Consider the following 25,569-nt stretch of genomic DNA (forward strand, 5'->3'; position numbering starts at 1 on the left):
CGTCTATAAACTCAACTGTTCCTAAAGTATCTAGACAACTGACCCACTCATCTTCTTTCTCCTCCATAGTGATTCCTCTATCTTATTAATCTCTTTCTCCTCAACAACGCATTTCCGGTCCTATTAATTCTCCTCTTCCCCCTTCTTAAATTCAATCAATTTGTACCTCGCTTAATCTATTGTAAACCGCATAGAACGTAACGGTATTGCGGTATATAAACTGTTATTATTATTATTTATATTTCTTCCCTTCACACATGGAATTTCTATCCATAAGGATTCCACACTGCTATCTATGTCATGCAGAATGTTTATTTTATTTGATCCAATTCCCTCTTTAACATATAGCGCAACCCACCCTCCAATTTGATCTACTCTATCCTTGCGATATAATTTGTTCCCAGGTAACACAGTGTCCCATTGATTGTCCTCCTTCCACCAGGTTTATCTTATCATTCAGTGCTATATATTCTAACTCTCCTATTTTAGTTTTTAGGCTTCTAGCATTTGTATACAGACATTTCAAATTGTGTTTTTTCCTTGCAACTACGGGCTGCTGAGAAGACAGGGAAAATTTGAGTCTCTTACTCTGCCTTCCTCTTAAACCCTCCTGGCTTTCTTTCACCATTATTGGAACCTCTCTACCGGGACTCCCTAAATATCCTGTTTCAATAGTATCCTCCAAGGATACCTCACACCGAACCATCCGCTCCCGGGCGATTGTCGGCTTTCCCCCACATTCAAAACTATTTAAACAGCCAGTCATGACCGCTAACCGGTTAGATAGCATATCGGTGCCTAACTGCTAATATTCAGCGGGAAATAACCATTTATCTCTGCTGAATATTACCAGTTAATACCTAGTGCATAAGCAACTTATCTGGTTAGGCATCAATATTCAGGAAGTCACTTCAGAGGGGGTGGGAAAGAGCTGAAGGACTGTGGCATTGGTCAAAGCAGACCTGCTAACATTGCTAAGGCTGCAAAGGAAGCTTAGACTGACAGAAGAAGAAAAGGGAAGGCACCAGACTGCGGGCTAGAAGGGAAGATGAGGAGTGAGAGAGGTGCTGCATGCTGGGAGCAAGAGAGATATGCCATGTCAGACTGCTCAGAGAGAGAGGGAGAGGGGCAGTTTGGAAAGATCCCAGACCCACAGGAACTGGGGGAAGAAAAGAGAAGGGAGAGGAGGGCTGTTTGGTTAAATCAGGTAAGCATGGCTTGAGAAGCTTTTGGCATCCCCAAAGCTCAGTAGCCTCCTGCAACACTTACCATGCTTATGCCAGCCCTTACCCTCCCCCCCAACCTGGCATCTCTCCTTCCCCTCCCTTCTAGGTGGGAAAAAAATTGAACATAAGTAATGCCTCTGCTGGGTCAGACCAGAGGTCCATCATGCCCAGCAGTCTGCTCACGCGGCGGCCTATTAGGTCCAGGACTGTATAGTAATCCTCTATCTATATCCTTCTATCCCCTTTTTCTTCAGGAAATCATCCAAACCCTTCTTGAACCCCCAAACCGTACTCTGTCCTATCACGCCCTCTGGAAGAGCATTCCAGGTGTCCACCACCCTCTGGGTGAAGAAGAACTTCCTAGCATTGGTTTTGAATCTGTCCCCTTTTAATTTTTCCGAATGCCCTCTCGTTCTTGTAGTCTTCGAAAGTTTGACGAACCTTATGAAAAAACTAGAATCTAGCTGGATTAAATGTATAGCATTCGATGGAGGCTACCACTGTTTAACTTGCCTTATTTTTAAACTAAGCTTTTCAAACCAATCTCATACTTATAATGACTTCTTGTTCTACAAAGGCTTATGTGTAACAGTAGATCTTTAAGTCAGATTTAAATGTTTTATATGATGGATTCCAATGGCATGCAATAACCCCAAATGTTAAGCAACTAATAGTTGCTTAACAGTTGCTTAACATTTGGGGTTATCAGGGATCTCTTAACTGCACTCCCTCAAATCCTCCCAGTACCTTTCAAATGTTTTAGTTCTTTGTTGGCAGTGACTCATATCCCCCAGTAACAGTCTCTTAACTGTACTTCACCAAACACCCCCTGGTACCTTTTAAATCCTTCAGTTCTTTGCCAGAAGTGAGCAGGGATTAATACTGTCTGCTTGCACCGGCTCCAAGCCTGCCCTCTGATGCAATTTCCTGTTTGTGGGACCAGGATTTAAAAAGTACCAGGGGGTGTTTGGTGAAGTACAGTTAAGAGACCCCTGATTACTGGGGGAGAGGGCAAGGAGGGAGAGATGCTGAGAGACTTCAGCTGGTGGGGCTTGGGAGCCCCACTAACCACATTACAATTGTGCCACTGCTGGTCGGGCCTGAATTCAGTAGGTGTCCCCATCTGGGCCCACCTGGGGCTACACCACTGATTTGTGCCCAACAGCAGAAGCCTGGGCTGAGAATGTCAGACTCTTATCGGCGCCTACGTATCTCTGCTACCGGCATTCAAATAGACGACCTCATACTGCAGAGACATTACTTTTGAAGCTTAGAGGGACATAATCAAAACAAATATCTAAGTCCATTTTGGGGCCTAGGGTGCTAGTCATCCAAAGTCAACAGCGTCCAAAGTCCATTCGCGAAAAATAGTACGTCTATCTTTATACTACATTATCGTCCCAAAAAAATCAGCCAAGTCCCATACACCTAGAGCAAGACCTTTTGGATGTGGAAGGGGCCAGCAAAGTGATGGACCGGCCACCCAGACACGGCAACAGATTAGTGGGGCACCTTACAGGCACTTCTGTGAACTTCACAAAAAAAGGATGCCACATAAACATCTCAACTCCCTTACAGGTCATGGTGAGCCCCCCCAAAACCCCTACTATGTCCCCCTGTCTACAACCTTAATAGCCCTTATGGCTGCAGGTGCCACCTTTATGACAGTACAGTAAGATTTTGGGGTTTTTTGGTGGACTCACATTTTTTACCATGAATGCAGTGGTTAGAGTGACATATGGGCCTGGGTCCTCCTCTCTGTGGTTCACTAGCCCACCCCCCAGACTACTTAAGCCACCTCTGTGCAACTCTACTAGGCTTTCCTATGCCAAGTGCTGATGTTTTGGAGGCAGGTATGTATATTTTTATTCTGATTTTTATGGCGGTGAGGGGGGGGCAGTGAACACTGGGGAGCACATGTAGGGGTCTTTACTTTATCTCTGCAGTGGTTATCTGACCACTTTGGATACCTTCTGGGCACTTAGACCTGTTTTTAGATCACCTAAGTCACAGCGTATAAATTCCGTCCAGGCAGCCTCGTAAAACTTTCGATTATCCCTGCAGTATAACTAAGTCTAGATCAGCTCACATTCCACCCTAACCACTCCTTCAAAGATGCCCCTTTCAGCTCTTGGTGCACAGTGGGATTCAGAGACCTAAAATGTCTCTGGATACGTCTAAAAACCCGTTTTGATTATTGGCACTTGGACGACCTGTCTTTTAGGGCATCCAAGTGCCGATTTGGGTAGGTTTTTAGACGTATTTCTGTTTCAATTATGAGCTCCTTAGGATTTTCAGCTATGAGAATTACTGTCCCTGTGTAAATATCCTCACCATCCTCTTTCTGTCTTTCTTTCTTTGCTTTAGACAGCACTGAATATGCTGACGAAATGTCTGGCAGCAGACTTGAAGGAAGATGGGATTCTCTGCATCAGTCTGCATCCTGGTTGGCTTCAAACAGATATGGGAGGAAAGCAAGTGAGTGATCTGACTCAGACTGAAACTGCTCCCTGGTATCCAGAGCCTGATGGAGAGAAGGTCCAGTTTTTGAAGGATTTTCAATATACATAATGAATATAAGATATAGTAATGGCATATAAAAATGTATACAACACAACCCTAATAAAAAAGAGAACAAAGAAGCCCCAACTAGCTCCAAAGTAAACTCTAATGACACAATGACTTCTGTCTTCACTACACGGTAAACATCTGATCTAAGAGATGAAAAAGGACCTCAGGAACCTGCTCAGAATCTAGTAAAATGAAAATAGTCTGAGACTTGCTCCGAGACTTACTAGTTCCAAATTTCAATCATTGGTCCCAAAAACCTCTCTATACTACTTAATGTAAAACTATACTATTAATTATTATATAGTTTTTTGCTTTTATCATGCTTTTTATCTGATACTTTTTAACAATCACTCAACTAAACCATTATATTGTCACCTTTCAGACAACTTATGAATATTAGCCATGTACTTAAATACTAAATTCACAGCACCAGCATTGATACAAATAGATAATAAAGCTGAACATTTTACATTGTTCGTTCCTAATAATCAACTGAATGTCCAGGCTGACAAAATAAATGGAAAATGTAGTGCCACCAAAGTGACTTATTTTATTCTTCAGTTTCGTCCCAACGGAGCCCATTTCACCGAAAAGCTCGGCTTCCTCCAGGGAACGCTCTGAGGACTGGGTATTTCAACCTCAGGTGTCAACCATCCTGATCAAATGACATATACTGTATAAGGAAACATCAACCATCATTATACTATGCCAACACTCTACTTGCTGTGACATTTTGAATAAGTTAAATAAGACGACAAGTTGTTTTTAAATAACTACAAACATTTACCGTCTGGTAGCCAATTACAGCATCAACAGCGTTCTAAATAAGGGCCTACACTTTGGGAACGCATGCGCCATTTAAATAAAAAACAAACTTAAAACAGCGCTTGCGCAGTTTAAATAAAGACCTAAGCTTTCACAACACATGCTTACGATCAAATTCTAACATACTTCACTCGAGCCCCTGGAAAGGCAGTGCAATCCTGACTCTACAGTATTTATTGTTTAAATTTACAACAATGCATATGATCCATCATACTCAAGTATTTACTAAAAAATTATATCTTTATATAATTGTACTTTTTAAAAAAATCTTTATTTGTTTTTACATCTTACATCAAGTGTAACAATAATTAACATTGAAATTAAATACATCACTTGAATTTCTATCATATTTAACATTAAAACATAAAGTTTTAACCCTTCCCTCCCACCCTTACTATAACATATGTAATCAAATATATTTTATAAAAATTATTTTCTATTGATCTAAACATTTAATAAAATTCAGAAACCCCCAACCCATCCCCTCATTGCATTGAACTTATAACGGAAAAATGATATCTATTCATTGCAATAATCTATCAATGGCCCCCAAATCTCCTTAAATTTATTATAATTTCTTTTTTGTATAGCTATTGTTCTTTCCATTTTATAAATGTGACAAAGTGAGTTCCACCAAAAACTATAAGTCTACTCCAATTCTTCCAATTACTTGTGATATGTTGTATGACCCCTGTCATAATCAATAACAGCCTATTGTTATTAGATGAAATTTGGCTCTTTGTTCTCATTGACACTAAATAAAATCATGTCATACGATAATGCCACAGGATTCTCCAATAAACAATTTATTTGGCCCCATATTGATTTCCAAAAGGTCAAAATTAATGGACAGTAGAACAGTATATGATCCAAAGTCCCTGGCTCGAGATGACAATGCCAACATCTATTTGACTTAGAGCTATCCAACTTTTGTAAACAAACTGGGGTCCAAAATGCTCTATGTAATAAAAAAAAAGTTAGTCTCACAGATGCGGACACTACATCTCATTCTCCAAGACCAAAATCGTGGCCATTGAGACGCAGAAATTTGTTGCCTAATCTCAATGCTCCATATGTCTCTGAGACCAGTTTTTGTTTTTTTATTCATAAATCCAGATATCAATTTATACCACTGAGCGGCCTGATGTCCCAGGAAGTCCACCTGAAAGCATATGAACTCCAAACTATATTGATTATTAAGATTTTTCCATTCAGGGAACCCCACCTGAATAGCCTGCTTCAGTTGCAACCATCTAAAGTTTTGTGATTTATTAAGACCATATTTATGTTGCAACTGTAAAAAATCAAGCAGTTTACCATTAGAAATAACATCGTTTAAGATCCATATACCAGCTATCATCCAATGTTTCCAGATGACTTTAAATCCGTCAATTTGAATCTTGGAGTTTAGCCATATAGCTTGATTTGTTGATTTGAATGGTCTAGAACAGTGGTTCCCAACCCTGTCCTAGAGGAACACCAGGCCAATTGGGTTTTCAGGCTAGCCCTAATGAATATGCATGAAGCAAATTTGCATGCCTATCACTTCCATCATATGCAAATCTCTCTCATGCATATTCATTAGGGCTAGCCTGAAAACCCGATTGGCCTGGTGGTCCTCCAGGACAGGGTTGGGAATCACTGGTCTAGAAGACATGCCCACATGCAACATGTTGCAGGATATGTAGAACTACAATTCAAATGACATACATTGTATTTTCGACCATCAGCAGGATTTATGAACTAAACTAAACTAAACCACGGAAGTAGAGCTCAGCACGGTTTACAAGAACTTAAAAATGAGAAAGGGTAGGAAAAGGATTACATAAGTTTATAAGTTGAGTAGAAAAGTAAGGGAAAAAAGAAATTACATGTTAGAGAAGAGCCAGGTTATTAGTTGCTTGCGGAATAAATGGATAGTAATGACACAAATACTGCATGATAAACACCTAACAAAACCTTTAGGAAGCGGGGAAGACAGTGTTCTGATCCCCCAAAAAGATGAAGAACTTAATACGTCCTTAAGACTCTTCTCATGTGAATATGCGATTCTTATTTCAGTATCTTTAAAGACAGGATGGGTCTTAACTATACTCCATTTTTTCTTAATGATGTTTGCAACCTGTATGCCTGTACCATCATACTTAAGTATGCAGGTCATTATATCTTCCCATTATAGAATAGCACTTTCCCGGATGTACACTTATGCATGCAAGTGCTAGCTGTATTTTGACAGTGGTAAGAACCAGATAGGACCTCACAAAAGGCTGTCCTATCTTTGAATATTGTTTGGCACTTACAGAACTTCTGGCTCATAGCCACTGAGTCTGATCTCCATCCCCTCCCCCCCCCCCCCCCAACACACACACAGAGCTTATCTCTCCAATTTTTTTATTATGGTCTCCCAAATCACTTCCAGATTGCCCCCCATCTCTTCCATTTTTAATCACTCCAACACTGCTCTTTCAAACCCCCCCCCAATCCTCATGTTCCCAATCTCCTTTCATCTCCCACATTCCATCCTGCTTAGTAATTAATCAAGTTTCAAGTTTATTAAAAATTTGTTATAATCAAAACTTCTTAGTGATTTACAAAGCATTAAAAAGGGTATAACATAATGTGAGTAACCAGTCTCTTCATTTCGCCTACTCTGGATAGGGCAGTCATTCCGATAACTAGGAGCAGATATTGAAAATGCACATCTAGTTTGTTCCAAATGTATTGCTTTCAAGCCAGGGATGTTTAACAAAACTTTGATCTTAATGCCCTAGTTCAATTGTAAGCTTATAAAGTCACCTTCAAATAATAAGCTTCAAAACTTTGAGTCGATCATGAAACTTTGAACAGTATCTTAAATTCCATCAATAGCCAATGCAGTTGTATGAAACACAAGAGTACTATGCCCCCCAAAGCATAAAGACGCTGTAATAACCCTCGCTGTTGCATTTTGCACTAACTGAAGGGGGAGGGAGTGCCCTAATGGTGCTGTCAGGTGTCCATCACAGAACAATGGACTGAGATGTCAGCTAGTTTTCTAGTTTCTCGATGGAAGTGACTTAGAACACCGGACTGAGATGTCAGCTAGTTTTCTAAATGGCTTCCCGATGGAAGTGACTTAGAACACCGGACTGAGATGTCAGCTAGTTTTCTAAATGGCTTCCCGATGGAAGTGACTTAGAACACCGGACTGAGATGTCAGCTAGTTTTCTAAATGGCTTCCCGATGGAAGTGACTTAGAACACTGGACTGAGATGTCAGCTAGTTTTCTAAATGGCTTCCCGATGGAAGTGACTTTTGAGCACTTTTGACGTGTGCCACTCACTGAGTGGTGGGAAGCTGATCGGCCTAAGGTTGTTCCACATATTTTTATTTGAACAAAAACATGACAAATAATAAACTAGTTGTCTTTCTCCCCCCAGGCTCCCATGAAGGTAGAAGAGAGTGTTCCCAGCATTGTGTCACTGCTAGCCCGCCTCGGTGAAAAAGACAATGGATGCTTTCTGGACTGGAAGGGGAATACTATACCTTGGTAGTTCCCCCCTCATCCTTACCAGTTTGGTGGCAACAATAGCTGCAGCTTGTCAGAACCATTTGTCTTGACCTGTGCAAGCTGGGACAGGTGCCAGGGAGGAGTGTTTGTGGGGTGGAGCTGCCTCACCACTTCTTCCAGCTGTCCAGTGACATGCCACCTTTCATCTCAAATTATTATAGGCTGAGCACAAAAAAACCCCCTCAGGAATATGTGGTAACTGTACATAATTTTCATGTAAGTACTGATACTCGTCCTGTAGCACAATAAAATGTTTCTTCTTAAACTGCTGTGAAATTTGGTAACCTGTTTTTAAAAAAATTATTTTATTAATTTATCAATAATTACACGTTAGCCCCCCCCCCCCCCCTTTTACAAAGCCGCACTAGTGGCTGCTGCTGTGGTAATCGCTCCGACGTCCATAGGGAATTAATGGACATTGGAGTGTTTGCCGCGCAGCTTTATAAAAAAAGCCCTAAATCACTTTACAGAAACTTGTTTCCCTTCTTAGATAAAATAGAGGTATCAAATTAGAGAGGAAATACAATCATAAGACACAAGTTCTTCCTCAGACCACTAAATTGGGAACAGAATATGAAAACTAACCCCCTCTTCTACTAAACCACGCCAGCGATTTTAGCGTGGGGAGCCGCCCTGAATGGCCCGTGCTGCTCCCGACGCTCATTGAGTTCCTATGAGTTTTGGGAGCAGTTGCTGGCCATTCAGCGTGGCTCCCCGCGCTAAAACCGCTAGCGTGGTTTAGTATTAGAGAGAGTAAGAGTTACATCAACAAAATTTACATAAGGCCTAAATGGACAAAAATCCCAAACAATATTCTTCTTGCCCAAGGGTTCCTTTTACAAAGCTTCAGTAATAGCTGCTGCTGCAGTAATTGCTCCAACACCCATAGGGATTTAATGGACGTCAGAGCATTTGCTGTGGCTTAGCAAGGGGGGGGAGTGTAAGTTTGTATACTCCTGCTTTTATCTGTATTGGTAACACACACATTTATTCTTTCCACAGCTGTCACATTATGTGTCCCCAGAATTCAGGGATTGTGCTGAGTAATAAACTCAATGAGCATGCATGGAATAACAATTTTTTAATCCAAATAAATGAAATAAACTCCAGGGTTTATCAATCTTACTTCAGTATTTTATTAGAGAGAATTCTAGGTTGGGGCAATATGAGTTCAAATGTCAACAATTGATCATATATTTTATTTTAAAAAATGTTTAACGGGTAACTTATCACAATGAGGGCCATTTTCGATAGGAGATCTAAGTCCAACTTTGGACCTTTCCTGCAAAACGTCCAAAGTCAGGCGAAGAAACAGCTATTTTCGAACTAGACGTCCAAATAAATTTTTTTGAAAATCATTTACTTGGACATCTTAGCCACCAGAACGTACTCTAGACCAGTGATTCCCAACCCTGTCCTGGAGGAACACCAGGCCAATCGGGTTTTCAGGCTAGCCCTAATGAATATGCATGAGAGAGATTTGCATATGATGGAAGTGATAGGCATGCAAATTTGCTTCATGCATATTCATTAGGGCTAGCCTGAAAACCCAATTGGCCTGGTGTTCCTCCAGGACAGGGTTGGGAACCACTGCTCTAGACAGTCAAGACTTTATTTGCCATTTTTGACCACAAAACCATCCAAATTAAAAATGTCCAAATGGACACCATTTAGACATGGGAGGGGGCCAACATTTTAATGGATTGGTCACAAAGACATACCAACAGAGCAGCGAGACACTTTAGGGAGCACTGCTGTGAACTTCACATAAAGGGTGCCAGAAATACATCGCATCATAACTCCCTTATAATGTATGGTGAGCCCTCCAAAACCCACTATACCACCCCAATAGCCCTTATGGCTACAGGTCGCAAGCTTTTGGTGGGCTCACACCTTCTACCATAAATGCAGTGGTTAGAGTGGCTTATGGGCCTGGGTCCTTCACTCTGTGGCTCACTAGACCACCCACCAGGCTACTTAAGACACCTGTATGATGCTCTGCTAAAATTTCCCATACCAGATGCTACTGTTATAGACAGGTATGTACTGTTTCATTCAGATTTTGGGAGGATGGGAGGGCGTTAGTGACCACTAGGGGGAGTGTGGGGGGGTCTTTGCTTAATCCCTCTAGTGGTCATTTGGTCAGATTGGGTATCTTTGTGGCACTTGGACCTAGATTCACTATGGACACAGATCCGATCCGATCCGATCCTTGTCCAGGGAGCTGATTCACCAATTTCCCTCATGCAAATAAGGGCGATCGGAATCACGCCTCCGACTGAATCGGATCACTGAGCAGCAATCCTTGAGCATGCACAGACCATCTGTAGAACAAAAAATAGAAATATGTGGATAAAACTTAAACTGAACAAGTGCAACATCAGAAAAAAAGCGATACAAGTTTCCTTATACTGTGCAAAATACAAATATAGCAGATATATCAAAAATTGACATATTTCAATCACTACATTACAACTTAACAAATACATATAAAACAAAAAATGGAAAATGATACCATTTTATTGGACTAAATACATTGGAAAAGGAAACAAGTGATATTTTTATCAAAATTGAGTTGGTGACATATCTAACTTTGGGGAAGCAAGTGCTATATATGCGTGTAATCCTGCTTGAATTAAATGTTCTACAGCAGTGGTCTCTAATTTTTATGTTGGGGGCCATGTTGGATGCAAATGAGCTGAAGAAGAGCCACCAACTATCTTCCCATGTGAGGCTACAATACTGCTGACTGGTGCGTGCCAATGACATCAACCTCATTAGCCCATCTTCAAAATTTTTTATTAGACGTATCCTCAAGGAGGTATTCATTTCCAAATGAATTATCTTCATCTACTGAAAAATGCTTTCTCCTTCAAGCATGTAGTTTTTCCCCTCATCCACTTCCCCCTTTGTGTAGTGAAGTTATAGAGAGGCAGAGAGTAGCAGAAAAAACCCAGAATGATAAGGACAGAGGTCTCAAGGAGCTGCATTAAAGAACACTTTCTCAACTCAGTCCTGGAGTACCCTGTTGCCAGTCAGGTTTTCAGGGTATCCACAATGAATATGCATGAAATAAATTTGCATATAATGAAGGCATTGTATGCAAATTAAGTTGATGCACATTCATTGTGGATATCTTGAAAACCCGACTGACAATGGGATACTCCAGGACTCAGTAGAGAAACACTACTCTAGAGCGTCCTTTTTATGAAAGTTTACCTAGCAACATAAATTAATTACTGTAGATCAAAATATGTTCTTCCCGGTTTTCTCAAAAATGAGTTTAGCCACTTGATTCCTTTTGTCAGTGGAGAGCAGTACAGATTGCCCCTTCCCTCATCATAGGTCTCCTATTCCTCTTATTCCCTGGGATCTCACTAATTCTATCTTCTTTCTTCTCCTACCCCCTATCCGACATCTGTCCCCGCTCTCTTCCCACTTCCATCCAGCATCTGCCCCTTCCTTCCCATGCCTATCCCCTCTCTGACCCCTTCATTCAATGCCTGTCCTCTTCCCCCCTTTTATCCAGTCTGCTCCCTTCTCTCCTTTTTCTTTCAGCATCTGCCCCTTCCTGCACCTGTTCCCTTTCCCATCCAGTTTTTCCTTTTTCTCTGCTCTCTTCCATTCAGCATCTGTCCCTTCTCCCTCCCCCTTCCTTTCAGTCCCTTCTCTATGACCCTGCCTTCCAGAGTCTGAGACCACCCATGCCACTGCTGCTGCTCCAGACCAGCAAAACAAAGGTCACTGCAGGGCTGTGCAGATCTGCAACTTCTGGCTCTGCCCTGGAACAGAAAGTAAAGTCAGAGGGGCAGGGACCAGCTATAAATGTAATAATTAACTAACTAATCACACACATTTGTGTTTACTCTGACTATCTGTATTTTGTACTACATCAGAATGTAGAAATCTTCATACAAGTAAGGCAGATCATATACATATAAAAATAAATAAAATTCAAAGGAGAAAAAATTAAGCCATTTAATAGTACAACTGCTTAAGAACATATGTGTACAGAATGAACTACAGGAAATAGCAGGAATAACTATCACCAACAGAACCTGGTGCTGGTTTTGTCTTTATAAATTCATTTTACTGTTACTATTATTACTTTATAAATTATTTCTTTCTGTACCACTAATTCTTTTCTTTATGCTCATATTCAGCGGTTCCATTCATTTAAATTGCTACATTCATTATACATGGATAAAGTGGGGTGATTGCACATTTGTCTATTTTTGAAGCACAGAAACAGAAATTAAATAAATAAAAATGAACAAAAAGAATAAAGTGATACTTTTTTACTGAGCTAACTTAAAAGTTAATATTCAGAGCCGACCAGGTTCAGTCCATAAATCAAGTGAGGCCCTAGCCCAAGGCACTAGTGATAAAGGGCACCAAAATCCGAGTCCGGTATATTTTCCTCTCTGGGCCCTTTATCACCAGCATTAGGGGGAGGGACACTTAAGATAGAGGGGGAACCCTATTAGATAATAGTGTGTGTGTGTGCGTGGGTGGAGGGGGTTGCTGATGCAAAAGTTAGCTTAGACTAAAGTGGGTCATAAGAACATAATAACCTTACTGGGTAAGGTTACTATATTTTAAGAAAAAACCAGACACATGGATCTGCCCTGTTTCAGCGCCATCCCATCCAGTTCTGCCTCCAGTCCCACCCCATTCTGCCCCCATCTCTTCTTCCCCAACTTCTGGGTCACGTCTGGAGGGCCTCGAGCATGCGCAGATGTGTGCAACGTCATCTGCATGTGCTCAGAGGCCCTCGTCAAGGCTTTCCAAAACCCAAACTGCCCGGTTTTGGAAAATCTGTCTGGACACCTGGACAGTCCTCTAAAAAGAGGACATGTCCGGGTTTTCCCAGATGTTCTATTACTGGGTCAGAACAATGTCACCGTGGCCAATCCAGGTAACTAGTACCTGACAAAAACCTCAAAAAGTAGCAACATTACAATCTACTGACCCCAGTAGCCTGTCCAGGTCACTAGTACCTAGCAAAACCCCAAAACGCAGCAACATTCCATGCTACCGATCCAGAGCAAGAAATGGCTTCCTCCATGTCTGTCTGAATAACAGACTATGGACTTTTCCACCAGGAACTTGTCTAAACTTTTTTTTAAACCCAGCTATACTAATACTAACCACTGTTACCACATCCTATGACAACGAATTCCATAGTTTAACTATTCCTTGAGTGAAAAAATATTTCCTCTTATTGGTTTTAAAAGTATTTCTCTGTAACTTCATTGAGTGTCCCCTAGTTTTTGTCATTTTTGAGGATTTTATAGGTTTAAATCATATCTCCCCTCAGCCATCTCGCTAAAGAGCCCTAATCTTTCCCCATACGACAGGAGTTACAACCCCTTTATCATCTTGCTCTACCTATACTGGCCCCCAGTCTGCCCTAACTAACCTCCAAGTCTGCGCATACGTTTTATGGCTAAAATTATTTGCAGAACCAGCTCGAGCCTGCACACCGAGGTGGCTACACGCATGCGCTAGTAGAATCCAGGCAGAGAGTAAGTACGGCTGCGCAAAATTATTGGCAGGAAGGAGGAAGCGATACTTGGACGTGTTGGAGAATCCTGAATAGGTAGGTGGCTACCGAGAGGCTTGTACACGCCCAGGGAACCCCGCAGGAACACCTTTCATCCCCATCCCGCAAACCCCGTTCTCGTGCAGCTCTCTCCTTTTAACTTGTTCTTTCCCCCCCCCCCGGCGTTCTCCCTGGACAGCTAATCCGCTCAGCCATAGTTGGTGACGTCACACGGACCCGCGCAGTCTCGAGCCCCGGAAAGCCCTCTTCTGACGCTACTTCCTGTTTCCGGCAAAGCGGGATGTCTTAGAGGAGAGAAAGTGTATCAGGCAGACGGGCCACCGGAGAAGAAAAGCTGCGGGATTGTCGGTGGGCAGCCTCAGGTATGAGTTTGGAAGGAGGGGGGGGGGGGGGGCTTGAGGGAGAGATGGCAGACCACGGGAAGGGGAGTCCTCCCGTTTCCCAGATGCGCGTGAGAGTAGCCGAAGCGTGTGACCTGCAGGAGAGGTGGGTGGACGCCTTCTCGCCTTCGTATATGGAGTCTAGTAGATGACGTGACGTTGGGCTTGTTTTTGTGACGTTGCATCTCCCAGACCAACTGAGTTGAGCGGGAAAGGGGGGTTAACATAATTTTGGGGACGTTGTTCTGTGTAGTCGTCTTTATTTCTTCTCTAGCAGGTACCACTGGGCGTGAATATGGCCGAATGAATTTGTCACAGATATGTGGGTGCTACGGGTCACGTCTCAGGTAGCGAAAACTACAAGACTTGCAGGTAATAACTAACAGGACTGACCTTTAAAAGTTCTTCTCAAGCATTTGTCATTTTTGAACTAGTTCCAAAATGTATCATGAGTAAAAAAAACCAACAAAAAACCTTTATTTTCACAAGTATACTGCATATAAAATCGATATTCAATGATAATTTAATTTTCAGTCAAACATGTAATCAACAATAACAACAGACTTCTAGACCGCATAACCATGAGTTCTATGATGTTTACAAAAGATTATACTAAAGAAAAAGTAGATTTTATGAAAAGAGCAGAAACAGTTAATTTGTCAAGAATTTAGAAAAAAAGATAAAATAAGTTTTTAGTAACTTTCTAAAGTGCTCATATGAAATAGAATTTGTAGCTAGAAATTATACCGAGAAGTATATGTGTACGTATATGTAGAATATTCAAGTGTCATGATTTCTACATAAAATAATACTCCTAGGGGAATTCTGTGGAAAAAATATTAAATATTCTGCACATTATTTCTAATTTTCTAATGCCCCCCCCCCCCTCCCCACACACACACATACACTTTCCACAATTTCCTTCTTCAGGTTCCTTCTCCATTTCTCCAGCCCCTTGTACACATACACTATCCACATTTCTCCAGCCCTCCATAGTACACAGCTCCTCCATAGTACACAGTCTCTCAACTCCTGTAAACCGTGCCGAGCTCTACGATTGTGGAGATGATGCGGTATATAAACCTAAGGTTTAGTTTAGTTTAGTTCATCCACCTCATGGCATACACTTCTATACACCTTCCTGCTTCTTTCCACTCATCCACTTTTTTCAGGCAGCCCACCCCCCTTCCCACCTTGTACACTTTGCACTACAGTGTGAGAAGGAGCTGCTTCTCTGCTGTCCTGGCCCAACTATTCCTTTGAGCTCCATGGCTTAAAGGAACTGCTAGGGCCCAAGGTGGCAGAGGAGCAGGAAGCAGCCTCATGTGTGGTTCGGCAGCTCTTTCTCACACTGAAGTGGTGAATGTACATATGCCTTTCTACTAGAAAGAAGATTGAGGTAAGAACCTAATCTTCTTTTTCAAACTATGGACAGTTCAGACATTTTGGAAGCTCATTTCATCTAAACGGCAAAGGGATGTGGGGAGTGCAGAGAGAGGAAGTGGTTTGGGTGGGACAACAATACAGATTTCACATAAAGAATCCACATCTGTAGCAGAAAACCTGGACTTTGGGATTTAGACCTGCTCTGAGGCAAGAATAAGTCTGCTGTAGTGGCAGCCCTAAATAATAATAATAATAATAATTTTATTCTTATATACCGCCTAAGCCATAATAGTTCAAGGAGGTTTACAACAAGAAATACTGGAAAAGCAGTAGAAAGATACATATTATCCAAAATACAGTATTAAAATGAAAATGAGTTAAAACAATAAACCTTCAAATTATAAATTGATCAAACAACTGGGTTTTTATTAATTTTCTAAAAGTGAGATAAGAAGGCACATGCATAAAGATATTACCCAATCTGTCATTCATTTTGCCAGCTTGAAAAGCAAGGGTTCTATCAAAAATCTTTTATACCTACAAGCTTTTATTGTTGGAAAAGTGAACAAATGAATTTGACGTGTGGATCTATTAGAACAGTCCAAGGAAAAATGTGAAACCAGGTAGGCAGGTGCCATACCAAATAGTGATTTAATACAAATAAATATAAATAAAACTCTTGCCTCAATTGGAAACCAATGCAATTTTTTTAAAAATAAAATAAGGACTAATATGTTCTCATTTTAAATCCCAACATCATTTCTCTTGCAAAGACAAGACTCCTCTACCCTTCTAGACATCATTCCATAACCCTCTCTTTGACTTGCCATCACCTGATAGCTGTCACCAGGGTCACCCTGGTGGATAGCTGGACAGAAGCAATGCCCACTTGCTCCCACTTCTTGACCACTCATGACCAATATGGCTGCTGAGACCTCTATGGCCTGACTCCTAGCAGTAATACTACAATTTTAATGCTCGGTGTCTTGGCAGCTATATTGATCCCAGGTGACCATAAGGTGGGCAGTGAGTAGGCATCTCTCAACTTATTACTCACCAGGGAGTTTGGTAAGCCTGGGTATTGGGTTGGGAACTTTGCAATGTAACATTTATTTTGGTGAGCCTTTTTGATCCAGGGAGACCTACGCATGGGAGCCTCTTAGGGGGACCTGTTCGACTGTTGGTGAGGGGGGGGAGGTTGATTGCCTCTGGTTTAGCGGAGTAGGGGTTATGGAATGGTATTTAAGAATAGTTGGGAGGCAGTTTTAGAAAGCTGCTCCCACATCTATGTTGGGAGGGGAAGTACATGTTTTCCCCCCCATATCTAGCCTTTTAAAATTGTTGTTCCCTCAACTTAGAGGGACTGGGATGTACAGCCTTGCTCCTATTTTACAAGCCTTTACATTTGCAGAGTCTTTTTAAAAATAGCACGGAAATTCCATCCTGACTTGAATGTTGAAATTCCCCTCTGCACATCCTTTTTAAAATACCACAACACATATATAAGATTTTGATCATGTACAGCAAAGTGCAAAACATAGAGCTGCTATTTGAATATTGGCCTCATACTATACATTTAAATGGTGGTTCTATAAATTAGGTACTCAGATGCCCATTGCATGCATAATTTAGAATAATGGGATATACTCAACTTATATGTGCACCCATGCATGTAAATGGCAATATTCCATCTAGGTGCTATTCTGCCAAAAGTTGCTTAACTGACATAGTGAGTATTTATGGGGTGGCAGAGATGGTCAGGACTTCTGCTTATTATGTAAACTTATAGTGTTCTGTAATTATGTGCATCCCTGCCACATTTAGGTGCACTTATACCAGGTATACTTGTGTTCTTTAATGGAACTCAGGCACCTAGGTTCTGTTAAAGAATAGGCTCCTGCAATGCAATCTCAGGTTGCCTAAGTGGGATGCTCAGTTATAGAAATGCCCTTACCCTCTTAGAGGCATGGCCATTCATAATGCATAGGAGCTTCCAATAAGAAGAAGGAATAATAATATTGTTGCCATCTATTATTGTTGGGTAAAATAAGATCATTTGCAAAAATTATACAAAAACCAACTTTGTAGCCCCAGCTCTTTGTTGCACAACTTATTCTCATGTGTAAATGGCTCGTTTTTGGGTTTTTTTCCTTCAGGAAGTTTGTTGTTGGGGTCAGTGCGTGCTAGTGTGTGTCCCAGTCTTACCTCTGTGAATTACAGTACCCAACATAGCAGAAGCGTGGGCACCCCCCCACAGCGATGGTATGCGGTGGACCCTGAACTGGAAGAAATGCTAGTGCCTAGGAGAATGTCCATTAGCCCACTAGAAAGCTGGTTAACTGTTTTTTATTCTCTGCCAAGGGCAGAAGTCATTGACATTCAACAAAATATAGGCTATGCACCTGGTGGAGCTGCCACCAAGTACAACTGCCCTCAGCAGGAACTGGGAGAGCTCGACCATAACAGGGTGCAGTGTAAAAATGTGCTAAAGATACGCAGGAGGAAAATGAACCGACACAAGTACAAGAAGCATCAAAAAAAGACAAAGTTTTTACGACGAAAGATCTTAGAAGGCCGAAGGAAGAAACGCCAGGTAAGATACAGTTATACATTTTCAGAAAATACTGGTAGAAAACACAATAAAATGGAGCAATAGAGAATGTAACAACAGATAAAGACGCCAATGTTCATCTGATCTGTTCATTTACATTCCTTCTCATTGCTGTAGTTGGCATTTGCATTTTTCTTCAGTTTTTCCACAAGCAAGATCCTATGTACTATTATATATTTTTTTCTTTCCAACTCCATAGAAAAATGAAGGCAGATAAATATCATATGACCTATATACTACCCTTCCTCTCCCATAGAGATCCAAAGTACTTGTTTCAAAACTTTCTTGAATTCCATATAGTTTTTATTTCCACTATGAGGCCATTCCACACTTCACCAACTTGTCTGTGAAAAAGTATTTTCTGAGATTACTTCTGAGTCTTTCCTTTCACCTTCATCCTGTGTCCTTTCAATTGAAAGAGATTTCACCTCACCTCTACAAAATCCTGCTTGGAGTAGAATGGGTACAAGTGGATCGATTTTTCACTTGTCAAAAATTACAAAAACTAGGGGACACACGATGAAGTTACAGGGAAATAGTTTTTAAAACCAATAGGAGGAAATATTTTTTTACTCAGAGAATAGTTAAGCTCTGGAACTTGTTGCCAGAGGTTGTGGTAAGAGCGGATAGCGTAGCTGGTTTTAAGAAAGGTTTGGACAATTTCCTGGAGGAAAAGTCCATAGTCTGTTATTGAGAAAGACATGGGGAAAACCACTACTTGCCCTGGATCAATAGCATGGAATGTTGCTACTCCTTGGGATTTGGCCAGGTACTAGTGACCTGGATTGGCCACCGTGAGAATGGGTTACTGGGCTTGATGGACCATTGGTCTGACCCAATAAGGCTATTCTTATGGCACAGTTACTTACCTGTAGCAGGTGTTATCTGAGGGCAGCAGGCAGATATTCTCACATGTGGCACATGAGTCTAGCACTGACAGTGCAAAAGTATAATATCGTTTTAAAAGTACTAAAAGTGACATATTCCCATTCCGAAGCAGAGGTATATCCTGTGAGCCATCATTTTTGTGCTTAACCAAGTATTGATGTTAAATGGCACTCATTAAAATGTGCACACGCATCTGTGCATTATTTGATAAAGCACGGCAGCTAACTTTGATAAAGCATGGCATGCATCTCAAAAGGGGGCATGGTTGTGGGCATGGGGGGGGGCGCATTCCAAAATGTTGTTTGTGTAATTAAGAAAATATCACTTAACCACCTAAATCGGATGCCAGCAATTTTTAGCAAGTGTAAGTCCATCCCCCCAAAGTTAGGTGCAGAATCCACACTAAATGCTATTCTGCATAAGGTATGCACTCTTTATTTATAGCAGTGTTTCTCAAACCTTTTCAAGCTACGTACCCCCTAAGCCTAACAAATACCAACCAAAGACCCCTGCCCAAATTCTGCCCCAGACCTGCTGGCCCGGCTCTTCTCTCCAACATCAGAATTGACATCAGGGGGGAGGCTTGTGGGCCTGTGGCATGCAATCGTTGCACGTGCCTGGCCCTTCCCTTCCCAGAGTTGCAGTAGCAGGGGCTAATTAAATGGAGCAGGCGGTGAGCAGTAGCGGCGGGCTGTTTTTCTGTATTAGAACAGGGGGTATGTGGCGGTCAGCCCACCTACCCCCAACAGGCGATCTGCTCGCACACCAACAGGTGGTCTGCTTACCCCCTAAGGTATGCGTACCGCAGATTGAGAAATCCTGCTTTATAGAATAGTGGTTAATGCTGAATGGTTTTCAGCACCTAAGTTTTGGCACTTTTTATTGCCTTCTCTCTAAAGCGAACAGCATTCATTTTGAAACGGCTTCTCCTCCCTAGTAATGAGCTACTCAGATGGTTTATTTAAAAAAACATAAATTTTGAAACAACCTATACAGAGCATTTTTGCCTTTTGCCTCCCTTCCTGTACATGCCAGCTTTGATCTGGATTTAACCACTCCTCCATCACACTGGTACAAGATAGCTTTTTATGGTTCATGTGCCACCCTAGTCCACAGGATTTCTAAAACCACCTCTACACCAGTTCTTGAGCTGTGTATTGAAACTGTTGGTACTTTATAGCCTTTCTTTACACCTACAACAAAGAAGCTATGATTCTTGAACCACTTGCTAAAGTCCCTCCTCATTTTCCCCAAGTCTTCCTGTACTACATTAATTTTTATATCTGGCCATATCATGGCCCTAAGCTGGTCTGTGATGTCACCCTCCCATGTCTTCTTTCTGCTCAAGTAATACAAAAAGTATTGGTAGCAGCCTCTGTATTTGAGGATCTTGTAAGACTTGACCTTTTTGTTTACCTCTAATTGTGCCATCCTTGTAATACTGTTCTTGCAGAAACATTCAGTGAGTCTCCTTTTGTTAATTTAATATGCAATTTTTCAGGTTTGCTTATAGCTTTTCATTTGCTACCCTTTTTATTTTCCAGAAAAAGTTTGAGATGGACTTGAAGCGGATCTGGAGGAAAGCTGGTCTGAAGAAGCCAGCTGCAGGCTGGCAATTTCCTAAGATATTTGTGAGGCATGAAAAGTCTGAATGAATTGCCATATTCTCTTTGTTTTAAGAATAAAATGTATTAAATAAATATTAATAGGAACGTACTAAATAAATATTAAATGTTTTTGAAGCCTTTGATAAGAAACTAGTTTAGCTGTGGGGTAAACTCCAAGTGCTAGTGGTAATTTTTTCTGTATTTGTTGACCTAAACCAGGGGTCAAGAACCTGTGGCTCACGAACCACATGCAATGGCTATGGCTGTCCAGGCTCCAGCCCTTTAATCTCCCTACTGAATCCATGACCCCACCCCCTCCCCTAGGCCTACCAAAGAATCTACTGGTTCAGCGGGAGGTCTTTGTGGCAGAAGCATGGCCTTCTTACTGCTGCCTTCTAAAATGTCTGCCGCAACCTCTCAGCAGCTCATGCTACTGCAGCTGCAAAATGTTACGACAGCCATTTTAGAAGGCAGACGCATGGAGGCAGGAGTGAGAGGAGTGCACTCCTGCCACAGAGACCCTGCTGGACCACCAGGTACCTCGGTAGGCCTGGTGGGGGGAGGGAATTAAGGGGTTGGGCGGGAGATTAAAGGGTCGGGGCCTGGCGAGGGGAGAAAACCTTGGCTATGGGTTGGGGGAGGAGGACAGGTAGAAGAGGGAGAGAGGCACAGAGACCTGCGAAGGGTTGGAGGGGAGAGAAGCTAGACCTTGGTGAGGGAAGAAAGAGTGAGTGATCTGGAATATCTCAAACTCCCTTCTCTCTCCATTGTGACTCTTTATAAATCTTGGGTCAAATTTTTAGAATAAATCGGCTCTTTGCTTTAAAAAGGTTGCTGACCCCTGACCTAGACTGTATCCTACCCATTTCCTTTTAGAGAAGAAGACTTGGCAAATTGGTATAGAGAAGCAGAATCTTTTGTTTCTAACTATCCTGTTGTGTACCCTCCTTGGCTGATATACTGAACACATCCTATAACTTGCAGTTTAGTTAGGTCTGTAGAGAAATATCGAGGCTGCCTGTCTTCCTCAGAATGAATGGGATGGGCTGAAACATTTTAGTAGGAGTAAACTGGCTTACTGCAGCTTCTGCCAAGAATGCTTAGGTTTTTCCACTTTTGTACAAGCAGAAACTGCAATCAAACCTCCTTTTCCCAATATCTTACTGTTAACAGCCGTATGGACTGACTTGACAGGATGCAAAATCCTTTGATATCAATTAAAGAATTGTTGATTGCAAATGGTTTATTGAAATAAAGGGAACCAATAAAAGGAATGTAGTGTTTATAATTAAGCTTCTGAAGAGGAATAGCTGTAGACTAAGGGAGTCTGCTCTTTTCTGTGGTTTGACATTAAACATTGGTTAACAGCTGCCTTTATCTGTCATCAAACCAGCCAGAGAATTTTTTTTCTCCAATTTTTTATTCGAGTAATATTGCCAATTACAGCGCAAAACAATTATGCACCCTCATTCATTGGTGCAGTGCATGAATTAAAACACCTAGTCTAACATATAATCCCCCCCCCCCCACATACCTACCTACCACAGCACACTCAACATCTAATGTACAGAATGGAAGGTTAGCATTCCCTGGAGTCCAGTGAACCTCCTGTGACTCACTCCATTTGACACAAGGACTTCAGAATTTTAAGAAGATGCTCACTTTATTATATCGCTTGATAGCCTGGATATGATATGACATACAAGGTCCAGTTTAGATAGTACCTGCTGCCGAGTGGAGAATGCAGGGTGCTTCCAGCTCACTGCCAAAGTCTTAGTTTATTCATTTATAGCCCACTTTTATCAAGTGGGTTTCAGAAATACATACATATTAATCATTACAAACATTCATAAATGTATTTATTTTTAGCATTTATATACCACTTCTAGCTTAAGTGGTTTACATTCAGGTACTCAAGCATTTTCCCTATCTGTCCTGGTGGGCTCACAATCTGACTAATGTATTTGGGGCAGTAGAGGATGAAGTGACTTGTCCAGGGTCACAGGGAGCAGCATGGGATTTGAACTCACAACCTTAGGGTGTAGAGGCTGTAGCTCTAACCACTGTGCTACAGTTACAGAAACCTCCCCATAAACATGTCATTCAAATACTAAGAATATATGTGCTCAACGCTTAGGCTGCTGTTACTGAAGATACTAATCTATGGTACTGTCCCAGCACATCAGCTAATTTTAATATTCAGGAGACCACAAACCATATCTCTTAGCAGAGGAACCCCACAGCTAAAGATCATCTCCCACAAGGAATGAGCACTAGGGCAAGTCCACCAAATGTGTAGAAAGGTTCCCCACCCCCATCCCTGCCAGCAAAGGTCAGATGGTTGCATTAAGATGATGCAAGTGTTACGGGTGTTACTTTGAAATAATTTTATTGAACAAAAGATAAATATACAATATTTATCCCGATAAAGGTAACAGTTAAGTATTTTACATATATTTAACCAATCTCTTCCCTCCCCCTATCAACCCTGGCTATCTTTAAATAGTCTAGCAGTAGAACCTAAAAACTATACCTCTTTCTGTTCCTTAAATATTCAGACAGCTATCGCCAATGGCTTGGTGTCTTATGATCATTAGCGTTCACTAAAAGCAACATTCCAACATTTATTCCAACCCCTATCCCATCCCTTCCCCTCCCCTTTGAGCTCTACATTAGGCAATAGTACATACAACTATTATATAGAATTCAAAATAAGACTTCTGCCCTTAGGGGGTAAGATGTTGAATATAATTATTCCAGGTCTTCAAAAATGGTTGATTTAGTGGCTTATGCCTCCCATACCATAAGTTTATGGATTTGATTCCTCCACTGTCAGTATACAGGGACTGTATCTTCCACCCAATTCTGTAAAATATATTTAAATGTATGGGTGTACAGCAACTTGTAGCCATTTTCTATCAAGTTATTTGCAATGGAAACCTGTAACAGAGAGTGATTCAGTCTTCACGGGGGGTGGGGGGGGGGATCATAATGTTGCTGTAAAAGAGCCTCCCATTTAGAAATATACAAGATGGAGGGCTTGAGGGAGCAGGAAATACACCCCTCCAACTAGTGCCATCCCAAACCTGTTCCCACAATGCATCTTCTGCCAAAATATGTGCCTTTATCTGTGTTTTCAGAAAAAGGCAGATATTGAAACTGATCTAGAGATAACTTTTTAAAGGGAGATTGGTATAGAAGAGTTGGGTTTCACCCAAATAGTTAATCCATCTGTGATAACATGATTATCAAGTTGCAATGTAGGATGAATAACCGGAGGGCCGCCGCGTGAGCGTACTGCTGGGCATGATGGACCACTGGTCTGACCCAACAGCGGCAATTCTTATGAATAATTTACACCATTGCTAAACTGCAATGTTCCCTGCACCTTGCCAGTCATCCACAAACAAATGTATGAGTTCTTCATTCAAGCCCAGTCCCTGATGTGTGCCCTGTTCTGAGTTTAGTAAACTGTTTGTCTCAACATACACTTTACTGGTTCATTGCTGTTTTCACTCAAGATGTGTTGCTCAGGTTCAGTTTTAAGTAACCTTTCTGCTATTGTAGAGCCAGAAATATTAATCTGACAATGAAAGTTTACACTGAAGTATTACAGTAAGTTAATACTGTTGTGCCAGCTGATCATGCGAAGGTTTGAGCAAAATTTCCTTTTGCATGTTCCTTTGAACATGATTTCACATGAAAGCAACAGGAACATTAGCTCTTCTGACCACTAGGTGGAGCAAGAATCAAAGTACAGTAAAACCTTGGTTTGTGAGCATAATTTGTTCCAGAAGCATGCTTGTAATCCAAAGCACTCGTATATCAAAGCGAATTTCCCAATGGGAAATAATGGAAACTCAGACAATTCGTTGCACAACCTAAAATCTTTAATACAAAATACTATACGTGCTCATATTGCAAGACTTTGCTAATTTAGAAGTCACTAAATTTAATAAAATGTTTTGCTTGTCTTGCAAAACACTAGCAAAGCAAATTACTTGCAATCCAAGGTTTTACTGTACTTTACTATTCTTCATTTTCTGTTGAATTCACCATTTATAGAGAGAGAGAGGAAGGAAAGGAGAGTCTCGGTTAAGCGGGACTCTCACAACCAGCAAAAAAAAAGTGTCCCCAAAAGCGGCAGCAGCTTGAACTGCAAATCTTCCCCCAAGCCCCGAAACAGCTACGAATCCCGCTCCCTCTTGCCCTGAACTCGTGGCAGCGGTCCTGAGCTGCAAAGTTCTCCTCCCTCCCTCAAGCCCCGAAGTGGCAGATGCAGGCAGCAGTCCTGAGCCATGACCTCCCTCGCTCCCTTCATTCCTCTCTTCTGTACCCAAAATGCAGTGGTCAGCAGGAGGCACAGGCTGCTCGCAGCCAGCCCCAACAGGGCATTTCCTCTGACCTGTCGCTTCTGACACATCAGAGGAAAGGCCCTGCCAGGGCTGGCTGCAAACAGTCTGGTTTGAGGCTGCCTCCTGCTGACTGCAGTGCTTCAGGGAAGAGAGGAAGGGAGCGAGGGGGTTTATAGCTCAGATAGCCACCTGCTTCTGCCACTTCAGGGTTTGAGGGAGGGAGGAGGGTTTTGCAGCTCAGGACCACTGCCATGCTGGTTCTTTTGGGGGAGGGGGGATTTGAGAGTGTATTAGACAAGGTTTCTAACACACTTTCAAATAACCAGAAAAACAGTTATCTGGTATCTACCAATCCCTGTGGGTGCCAAAAAACTGAGATTCTACTGTAGACTGTGAACTTAAAAAAAACCCACACCAAAATGTTTTTTGTTGTATCTTCCACAGAACTCTGCCAATTCTTATGAAATTTAGTACATTGTGTCCTGAATGAAGTTAATGTAAAATGTTGTAAATATTTCCCACTGCACCACGACACTACTCCTACCGTGTGAAAATGAACTGTGAGCGAATAAAAACACATCAAAAATTTTTATGGCGTATCTTG

At 41.6% G+C, this 25,569-nt stretch overlaps 2 protein-coding genes across 6 annotated transcripts in view; both read left to right on the forward strand.

Annotated features, from left to right (window-relative positions):
* LOC117349183 (C-factor-like) overlaps positions 1-8,442 on the forward strand; it is a 39,151-nt gene extending 30,709 nt beyond the window's left edge. The window contains exons 5-6 of one of the 2 annotated variants that reach the window (XM_033922320.1): positions 3,594-3,764; positions 8,042-8,442. In XM_033922320.1, the coding sequence (XP_033778211.1) occupies positions 3,594-3,764; positions 8,042-8,155 (285 nt within the window). In that variant the 3' untranslated portion in view covers positions 8,156-8,442. The remainder of the gene's footprint in view (positions 1-3,593; positions 3,765-8,041) is intronic. The other variant, XM_033922321.1, reaches the window with a different exon arrangement.
* Positions 8,443-13,623: 5,181 nt separating this feature from the next.
* Positions 13,624-21,039, forward strand: AURKAIP1 (aurora kinase A interacting protein 1). 4 transcript variants are annotated; one of them, XM_033922556.1, is made up of 5 exons: positions 13,624-13,774; positions 13,917-14,100; positions 14,393-14,490; positions 17,661-18,097; positions 20,548-21,039. In XM_033922556.1, the coding sequence occupies exons 3-5, from the start codon at positions 14,439-14,441 to the stop codon at positions 20,656-20,658; spliced, it is 600 nt and encodes a 199-aa protein (XP_033778447.1). In that variant the 5' UTR covers positions 13,624-13,774; positions 13,917-14,100; positions 14,393-14,438; the 3' UTR covers positions 20,659-21,039. The 4 variants fall into 4 exon arrangements, with proteins under 4 accessions (XP_033778447.1, XP_033778448.1, XP_033778449.1 ...); XM_033922557.1 differs by having other exon boundaries at positions 14,396-14,490; XM_033922558.1 differs by lacking the exon at positions 13,917-14,100 and having other exon boundaries at positions 13,717-13,774.
* The last annotated feature ends 4,530 nt before the right edge of the window (positions 21,040-25,569 follow it).

This window comes from Geotrypetes seraphini, chromosome 15, assembly GCF_902459505.1.
Source record: "Geotrypetes seraphini chromosome 15, aGeoSer1.1, whole genome shotgun sequence".
NCBI lineage: Eukaryota > Metazoa > Chordata > Amphibia > Gymnophiona > Dermophiidae > Geotrypetes > Geotrypetes seraphini.